At 39.3% G+C, this 9946-nt stretch overlaps 1 protein-coding gene across 1 annotated transcript; it reads left to right on the plus strand.

Moving 5' to 3' along the window:
- The first annotated feature begins 1314 nt into the window (after nt 1-1314).
- Nucleotides 1315-3029, plus strand: SSTR2 (somatostatin receptor 2). The gene has a single exon (XM_034412724.3). It carries the CDS (start codon nt 1448-1450, stop codon nt 2564-2566), a length of 1119 nt encoding a protein of 372 aa, XP_034268615.1. The 5' UTR covers nt 1315-1447; the 3' UTR covers nt 2567-3029.
- The last annotated feature ends 6917 nt before the right edge of the window (nt 3030-9946 follow it).

Consider the following 9946-nt stretch of genomic DNA (forward strand, 5'->3'; position numbering starts at 1 on the left):
AAAAATGAAACTCGTATATAACACATGAAACTCCCTTATACAAGTAGTCCTCGACTTATGGCCACAATTGAGCCCAAAATTTCTGTTGCTAAGCAAGACAGTTAGGTGACTTTTGCCCCATTTTGTGACCTTTCTTGCCACAACTGTTAAGTGAATCATTGCAGATGTTAGGTTAGTAACACAATTGTTAAGTGAATCTAGCTTCCACATTGACTTTGCTTGTTGGAAGGTCGCTAAAAGTGATCACGTGACCCGGGGACACTGCAGTTATCATAAATACATGGTAGTTGCCAAGGGTCCAAATTTTGATCGGATGACTGGGGATGCTGCAACGGTTGTAAGTGTGAAAAATGTTCACAAGTCACTTTTTTTTTTCAGTGCCGTTGTAATTTCAAGCAGTCACTAAATGAATGGTTGTAAGCCAAGGACTACCTGTATGCATTTTAAAAATGATTGTCAACAACAGTAACAACAATGGCAACCCACTAGATAACAATGCTTTGAGCATCCAAACAGTCATTGGGTTCAGTCTAATCTATTATTAGCAGCATTCTACAGAGAATAGGAAACAATCCTCTTAAGCCAGGGGTGTCAAACTCGCGTTGTCACAGCAGCGTTATGTGACGTATCGTGACTTTTTTCCCCGGGTTTGGCTGTAAACCAATGTTTCTCAACCTCAGCAATTTTGATTTGTAGACTTCAACTCCCAGAATTCCTCAGCCAGCATGCAGCTGAGGAATTCTGGGAGTTGAAGTCTACACATCTTAAAATTGCTGAGGTTGAGAAAACACTGCCCTAAGCTTCCGCATCTCCTGAAAAGTTCTTAAGAGAGGCTGAGGGACCTTTTGACGGAGCATGACTAATCTGAGGATCTACATAATGATTATCTCCCAACTCCTTTTTCCAGTGGGAAATCCTTTCTCATCCAAATCTAGCTCATCTGTGTTAAATGATGGTGTTGTTAAAGATTGTTGCAGCAGATTTTGCTTTCTTGATGAATTTCAGGACCAGATTAATGGGAGAATTATACTCAGTGGCCTATGCTGAGATTTCTCTGTTACAGATAATATACAGATTATCCACTAAATGAAATATAATTCATATGAGAGATCAAATTAAGAATAATATTCTTTTACTCATGGAAGTTTTGTTTTCTCCCCAAGTTAATGCATATAGAAAGAGGTGGGTTATTAGCACTCAATCCACTGTGACAATTCTTTTCAAAGAAAAAGCCAGGGCACCTTCTAAAAGATAGGGAAAGTAAGAATTTCCTTGATCTTTGGCTATAGGGAGTTGTTAAATAACTATTCTGAACCCGATCTTTATTTCTCATTTATTTTGTGCTTAGATTCCACTTTATCTTAAACCACCCTGAATCAATCAAGATGGCATCTTCTTTTGCTTGAAGAATATTTCTTGCCAGGCAGATAGTGAGAGCGGTTGCACCATGGACCAGGATAACGAGTTACCCAACACCACAGTCTTCTGGTTCCCCTCAACTTCTCAATTGGACAGTTTCTCCCCAGAGACTCCAGCTACTAATGTTTCCATCAACATCACAAGCCACCATTATGACTTGACTAGCAATGCCATCCTCACCTTTATCTACTTTGTGGTGTGCATTGTGGGCCTCTGTGGAAATACTCTAGTCATCTATGTCATCCTTCGCTATGCCAAGATGAAGACAATCACCAATATCTACATCCTTAATTTGGCTATAGCTGATGAACTGTTTATGTTGGGCTTGCCTTTCCTGGCTGTGCAGGTGGCTCTGGTTCAGTGGCCCTTTGGGAAAGTCATCTGCCGGATCGTCATGACAGTGGATGGAATCAATCAATTCACTAGCATCTTTTGCCTAACAGTCATGAGTGTGGATAGGTATCTTGCTGTAGTACACCCCATAAAATCTGCTAAATGGAGACGCCCAAGAACAGCAAAGATGGTCAACGTAGCTGTCTGGGGCATCTCTCTTCTGGTCATATTACCCATCATGATATATGCTGGAGTGATCAATAATCATGGAAACAGTAGTTGTACCATGATCTGGCCAGATGACTCTGGTGTTTGGTATGCTGCCTTCATCATTTATGCTTTTATTCTTGGCTTCCTGGTACCCCTAACCATCATTTGCCTTTGTTACCTTTTCATCATCATCAAGGTGAAATCATCTGGTATTAGGGTAGGTTCCTCCAAGAGGAAAAAGTCAGAGAAAAAGGTCACCAGAATGGTCTCCATTGTTGTTGCTGTTTTCATCTTTTGCTGGCTGCCCTTCTACATCTTTAATGTCTCATCAGTCTCTGTGTTTATTGTGCCAACACCTGTCCTCAAGGGCATGTTTGATTTTGTGGTGGTCCTCACATATGCAAATAGCTGTGCCAATCCTATCCTTTATGCCTTTCTGTCTGACAACTTCAAGAAGAGCTTCCAGAATGTCCTCTGCCTGATGAAAGTTAGTGGCATTGATGAAACGGACAGGAGTGACAGCAAGCAGGACAAGGCCAGGCTCAATGAAGCTACAGAAACCCAGAGAACATTGCTCAATGGAGACCTTCAGACAAGCATCTGAGAAACACCAGCAGTGGTCGATACATCTCCATACTTCTTCATGGAAGGCAGCAGTCAACACTGAATGACAGCAAAAGCCATTAACCCTTTTCTTAAGGGAGCGGCAAATGTATGTGACAAAAAGGGCACAGATGTATATCACAGCTCTAGGCTAGCTGGTTATGAAGATACTAATCAAAAGAAGAAGAATATTTTGGGGTGATAGACTAGACACACACATTGGTGTGTGCACAATAGTACATGCATGTATAAAGGCATGATGTGATCAAGCATAGTAAAAATGTTTATACTAGATCCATCAAAGAATGTCTATATTGGATCCATCATACTGCACTGTCTTTTTAAAAAAAACCTTTACTGGTAAGATTTTTTCTAGTATTGAATTATTCCATTTCCATGATTTGAATTATAATTTTAAAATGATTGGACAAGCGTTAAATAAACAAGTTCCAATTCTGAATAAATTGTATGAAGCTGGGATCATTGACACCCTCTTCCCATTCTAAAAATAGATGCTCTGAAAGTTTTGAGTTTCTGCCCTTTTTTAGTTAACAAAACATTACATTTGTGTGTTCAAACCAAAACGTAGTAATCATGATACTATTTGCAAGTTGGAAGGAGATAATGGGAAAATTAAAGCTGCATATTAAAAGAGTAGTTAATAAAATGTGATCTTCAAAAAATGAGGATTGTATAGCTCATTGGGCAATAGAGGAATGTCTGCAGCCATAACCAGATTCTTTTCCTATGAATTCACAAAAATAATTTATTTTGCCGTGTTGCTATCCCTTGGTTTCCTACATAATGGTTTTCCCTCAGAAAGTAGGGCAATTGGATCTCATCTGCAAATATCAGGATAGCCACTAGGTGGCAGGAGAAAGAAATTAAAACTTATTACTCTTTACTGCCATCTAGCCATCTTCATTATTTTTTCAGCACTATTTTTGGTGGCACCACAAAAAGTCCTTTTGTAAATAGAGCTGATATTACCAAAGTATGAAATCAGATTTTTCGTGTTTGACAAATGGATCCAAAATCCACACTTGAATAATATATGGACCAACCACCTCTTGTGAAGCAAGCTTTTAAGGTGTGTAGCTATTTTTAGCATACTCCATCTTACTCCCAACTTTGACATTTTTAGGTAAAATCTTAATATAGGATTTTTATGTAGGTTTTTGTTCCTGTTACTATTTTAAATGAACCCATTCAACTATCCACAAATGTGTTGGTTAAGGAATTATACATAGTCCTCAATGTGGGTAAAAGCAAACTCCTGGTGGCTTGTGTATTTATGGTTTTGGGGAAAAGAATTTACTCCACCTTGAGCTCAAGATTAATAATACTTATTTAATAACCATTTCTGTTACCTATGTAACAGAATCCATTCTCTTTAGATCAGAAAAGATAATAAACTCCTGATCATTTGATATCTAGACAATGGGTAATATTTGTATATGAAACAGCCCTGATAAAATGACGGTGGCAAATGTTTACTATCATATCTTTTCTTTATATATTTTTAAGGATCATGACTAAAAAAGAGGAACCATGCTATAACATTGACCCACATGGAAAAGGAATCTATGTCCACTTGCCTATATCAATAGGAAGGAACCTGTGGCTCTCTAAATCAGTGTTTTTTCAACCTTGGCAACTTTAAGATATGTGAACTAGGGGTGAAATGTAAAATTTGTTACTACCGGTTCTCTGGGCGTGGCTTGGCGGGGGGGGGATAATGTGACTGGGTGGGCATGGCCAACTTTTTTTTTTTTTTTTTTAACTTTTCAAAGCATTTTTTCTAATGCTTTGAAAAACCTCTGCCGATCAGGAAACTCAGCTGGGATCATCAGAGAGGCATTTTAAAAAATATCTCTCTGCCAATCAGGAAACTCAGCTGGGATTGTCAGAGACTTTTCAAAGCATTTTTTTTACCACCTCTTTGGCCAAGAGGTTGCAGAAAAAAATGCTTTGAAAAGCCTCTGACTATCCCAGCTGAGCCGTGCAATCATCAGAGGCTTTTTTTTTCTTTTAAAAGCATTTTTTCGTCGGAAGAGGTTGTAGAAAAAATACTTTTAAAAGTAAAAAAAAAAAAAGCCTCTGATGATCCTGCGGCTCAGCTGGGCATGGGGGGAGGGTGCAGGGATTTTTGCTACCGGTTCTCCGAACCACCCGCCACCATCGCTACTGGATCGGACGATCCGGTCCGAACCGGGAGCATTTCACCCCTGATGTGGACTTCAACTTCCCATGCTGGTTGAGGAATCCTGGGAGTTGATGTCCACACATCTTAAAAATTGCCAAGGTTGACAAACACCGATCTAGCTACTCTTGGCCATTTTGTCTGAGGCTCCTGGAAATTGTAGCTTGGCAATATCGGACAATGGGCCTATTCTGTACCTACAAGTCCTGGATACTGAACTTGCCTTAGGAGTTCAGTATGGAAGATAACCCTCTAATTCCAAAGTTTCCAGTTCAGAATCTGATACCTGGGACAGAACCAACAACAGTTACCGCCAAAGCGAAGAGTTATGCTTCCATCTGTGAGCCATGAGAAATCTAAACCAACATAAAAAGCCCTATCCTGGTTCTAAAGCTTCTGCTCTGGCTTGCCATTAAGTGGTGGTGGAATGTGTGTGTGTGTGTGCTGTCTTTGCGTGATGTAGGGTGTGTGGGTTGGACAGCCAGCGTGCAAATTCTTGCTAAACCCAATCTCTCTCTGCACTTGCAAAAATGTTGACATTTAAAAGCTTTTTTGTTCCTTTCTTTCACTCCCTCGTGGCTCTTCTTGACTCCACCATCTTGACATGTGAAGGAATCAGAATTCCCTCCAGCTTAGCTTTTGACAGGCTATAATGAGGTGCAAGAGAGAGTTGGACCAACTGCCCCTTCCCATCCACACTGCAGCATGGATACGCTCAGCTCTTCCATGCACACTCACAAAAGTCCGACAGTTCCTCTGTGGGTGTTTTTCCCTCTGGCACCTCCCGTCTTCCCTCCAATTGCCTAAATGCCATCGGGGGTGATTGATTTTGAATGGGAGAAATGGGCTGCTGCACTCAATGCTCTTTTCTGTGGTGGAATAATTACTTGGGGGTTTTGCAGGCCAGAAATGATAGCCCTCATTTTATTGGCCACCTTCCTCAGCTAGGAGCACCTTTTTGGAGGGTACAAAAGCCCAATGTTAAAATAAGCCAGCTGGGTAACTGAATGGTAAAATGAGAGTGCCAACTCTTAAAATCCACGTTTCCCCAGGTCTCCGGGGTTGCCTTGCTGCTGTGATAGCTGCTTGTTGGGTTGCCTGGAACCATTTATTAAGCAGAGGCCTCCAATTATATTGCCTCCTATAGTGGCCAGTAAGTACCAGGCTATTCTCATCTATCCCATATCCTCCAAATATATTGCCGATAGAATAGTTGGCAAAGCAATTAGCTTTCATACACCTTGAAAGTACTATGGGTGGCCACTGGCTTTGAGGAAAACCTACCTTAAAATTGGAGTAGCTAAGGACAACTTACTGTCTCATTGAGGGATGGGATGAAGTTATCATTATGAGAAAAATGGGTATTTAGACCTTAGATAGGACCTTATTTTTGAAATGTTCAGGACAGGAGAAAGAGGAGCATACAATATGTTACAATCTTTCTTGCAACCAGTAAGGAGCAGGACTTTAATCCACTAAGATTCCTGTTCTTCTGACTGCTACACACTTATCCTTTGAGTACTTATATGTCAGGGCAAAGGATCAGGACCATATGCTAAGCTGCAGCACAGAAGATTTATTCAAGGTTATACACAAGAATCTAGTCAACTAACAGTCAGCACTAAATTGGCGCTAGAAAAGGGTCAAAGGAATTCAAGGAGGGCTGGCATGAATCATCTGGCAATGTAGGGACTCTAAGCTGATGACATACTTAATTCCATTCCCAGCTTTGTCTATTCCTCTCCTATACCGTATCTTTTTTTTTCCTCCTCCAGTTAAGTTTCTGCCCCAAAGTTCTGTATTTCTGCATGATTGATAGATTTTGAGGACCAGATTAAGACTTGTCGGACCTGCAAATCTGTATTAAGCAAGATATTTTAGTTCAAGTCTTTACATTTCTGAGTTTGTTGAATGAAGTTTTATCATAAACTATAATATTACCCCTATCAAGGAAGCTTGAGTAAGTTTATTTTTCAGTTATTGTCCCCAGGGGAACAGTTTGTTGATAAAACAAGGTGCATGTTGATCATTAAAGTCTTGATATTCTTAAGGATAATTAAGTTTTATAATCCTAGATATTTTAACATGGCTTTTACTTGCTGGAGTACATTATTACTTGGCCCTCAATCACAACTGGCCCTCATGGCTGTTATTTTAATGGCAGTTTTGCGCACAGAAAACTATTGAATGCAATCTCATCAGGACTTGAAACTTCACAGTCATCGCTACAATTTCATTTATCCCAAATTTTGGGTTCAATTTGTATTTATCATACAGGACATAAGTAGACTATCAGATGCAGGTTGCAGAACTTAATAATAACCACTAGGTGATATCAAAGAATTCATCTCCCTCCCTCCATTTCTCTCTTTGCTGTCTCCTACTAGCATTCTGGAATTTGCAGCCCACTGCTGCTAGTCCATTACCGAGTAGTACATATAGCAAGGATTTAAAGTTATTTATGAACAGGAACAGGCTTTATAAGCCCTATACAGATAGTCCTTGGCTTATGACCAGAATTGAAACCAGAATTTCCATTGCTAAGTAAAGTTAAGTGAATTGCGTCTGATTTCACAACCTCTTTTGCCATGTTGTTAAGAAAATCACTGCTGCAGTTGTTAAGTGAACTATGTGGTCATTAAGCAAGTCCAGCTCCCCTCATTGACTTTGCTTTTGGGAAGCTGGTTGGGAAAGTCACAAATGGCAATCACGTGACCTTAGAATGTTGCAAACGTAAGTACATCCAGGTTATTAAGCGCCCAAATTCTAAACATGATTGGGAATGCTGCAATAGTTATAAGTGGGAGGGCCGTTATAGGTTACTTTTATCAATGCCAACTTTGAACAGTCACTAAACAAATGGTTGTAAGTTGAGGACTACCTGTAAAGGAGAGGTAGACAACTAATTAGCAGTGAAGGATTGTGCTATTTTTTTAAAAAACTCACCATCAACAGCTATAATTGGATTGAGCAGGGTTGTAACCCAATAACATTCCTGCAACTAAGAGAGGATAAGATTTTAATGTTTTTTTGGATCTGTGAACTTGGGAAGCTACATATACTATTTTTACTTCCTTATATGAACTAAACATATCCAAAGGCTTACGCTAGTATTCTATTTCATGAGTCATGGTGGTGCACTGGTTAAAATAACAGTATTGCAGGCGAAACTCATAGCCCATAGCCAGCAGTTTGATCCTGACCTCCTCAAGGTTGACTCAAACTTCCATCCTTCGTAGGCATTTTACCTATCCTCGGTAAAATGAGGACTCATATTTTTGGACAATATGCTGACTATGAACCGCTTAGAGAGTGCTATAAAGCACTGTGAAGCGGTATATAAGTCTAAGTGCTATTGCTATTTGCTTTTATTTGGAAAATTACATCATAACTTGACATTTTTTGGCAAAGTACAATAGCTCAAGGAGGAGGAGTTTACAAAAGAACCAGGGGTTCTGTATCATAACTGGGCTCTCCACTAACCTTTAAAACAAAAGAAAAACGACTCTGAAATTGTATTTTGCCCGTGTATATTTAAGAGCCCCCAAGTCTCTCATAGAATCAATGCGTATACTGCTATAATTAAATGCAAGGGGAATAAGACCAAAGAAGGGAGAGACATTTTAGATGAAATATGTATTGCAGTCTGTTGTATGCCAAACCGATAGAAATAAAGAGACATTTTACTTTCAATTTTGCAATTTGTGGTAAAGGTCTGATTCTGCATGCTTTCTTTTAAGATAACAAGAGAACAATAATATCTATCAGATTCCCTTTTGTGACTGTGGAAAAAGAAAGCTGTTGTACAATAATAAAAATATAAAGACCCACTAATTGTTGATTTGCATTACAAATTCTTTTCCTTAGCTTTCTCTTCATTTCAACAATACTTTGATGCAGAGAGGTAGTTCAAGAAAAGTCCATGAAGACGGCTTTGCATGTTGGAAAGATCTATTGTTTACAATCCAGGTTTTAATAACCCTTTTGGGTGGAAGAGGTGATGTGGTATGTGCTTAAACATTAGCAAAAATCAGTTTTTCTAACATAACTAAGTGCATGGGGAGGGAGACATTAAAATGCAATTAGTTTATTTATGGGAGCTACAGGTGGTCCTTGACTTACAATCATTCATTTAGTGACCGTTTAAAGTGACAGCAGTACTGAAAAAAGTGACTTGTGATCATTTTTCACAATGACCTCTGCAGCATCCCCATGGCCATATGATCAAAATTCAGATGCTTGGCAACCAATTCATATTTACGACAGTTGCAGTGTCCTTCGTTCATGTGATCCCATTTTTGCGACCTGACAAGCAAAATCAACGGGGAAGCCAGATTCACTTAACAACCATATTACTAACTTAACAATTGCAATGATTCACTGAGCAACTGTGGCAAGAATGGTCATAAAATCGGACAAAGGTCGCTTATTCACTGTCTTGCTTAGCAATGGGATTTTGGGACTCAATTGCAGTTATAAATTGAGAACTGCCTACCTTTATAAGCTTCCATTTGGGTGAGAGGTAAGAAAAAACTAGAAGGATGAAAAAGGAAGAGATAAAACAGTAGCTGTCTCCAGACTTACCTACCAGATCTCTGCAGCAATGAAAGTGAAGAGGGTGAACAAAGTATTTCCGACACCAAGAAAGAAAAATAATATGGAGAGAGAAAGAGGAAAAATCACCGGCTCAGGATATGAAAAAGCTGCAACTGCAAGTGAAGTTCCCATAAATCCAATGACAAATATTAGCTGTACCATTTAGTTTTAAACCATCTTAAATTTGATGAGAGTTCCCTCTAATACTGGTTGTCTACCATGTAACTCTCACTTTACCATTGACTCTCACTTTAATTTGATCTGTTGAGAAGTGATGTCAATAGGATTTTCAAGCCAGACATGAATCCATTTCATAGATGTACCAACCAACCCATTCTTAACTAACTTGCTAACCAATATGTTTCTGGGGAACTTTGTCTTATGTTTTGCTGAAGTCAACTATATGATGCCCACAGTGTTCCCATAATGTCCTAAGGAAGTTACTAAATAAAAATATAAAATACCATTAGTCTGGCAAGACTCGTTCTTGACAAATCTGTGCTGACTTCTATACTCTTTTTCCCCCCCTCAGAGATTGATTGTTCTGTAATCTGTCTAGAATCCTCCCCACCTATCAGTAGC

This window comes from Pantherophis guttatus, chromosome 2 (genome assembly GCF_059756535.1).
Source record: "Pantherophis guttatus breed Tessera chromosome 2, ASM5975653v1, whole genome shotgun sequence".
Classification (NCBI taxonomy): domain Eukaryota; kingdom Metazoa; phylum Chordata; class Lepidosauria; order Squamata; family Colubridae; genus Pantherophis; species Pantherophis guttatus.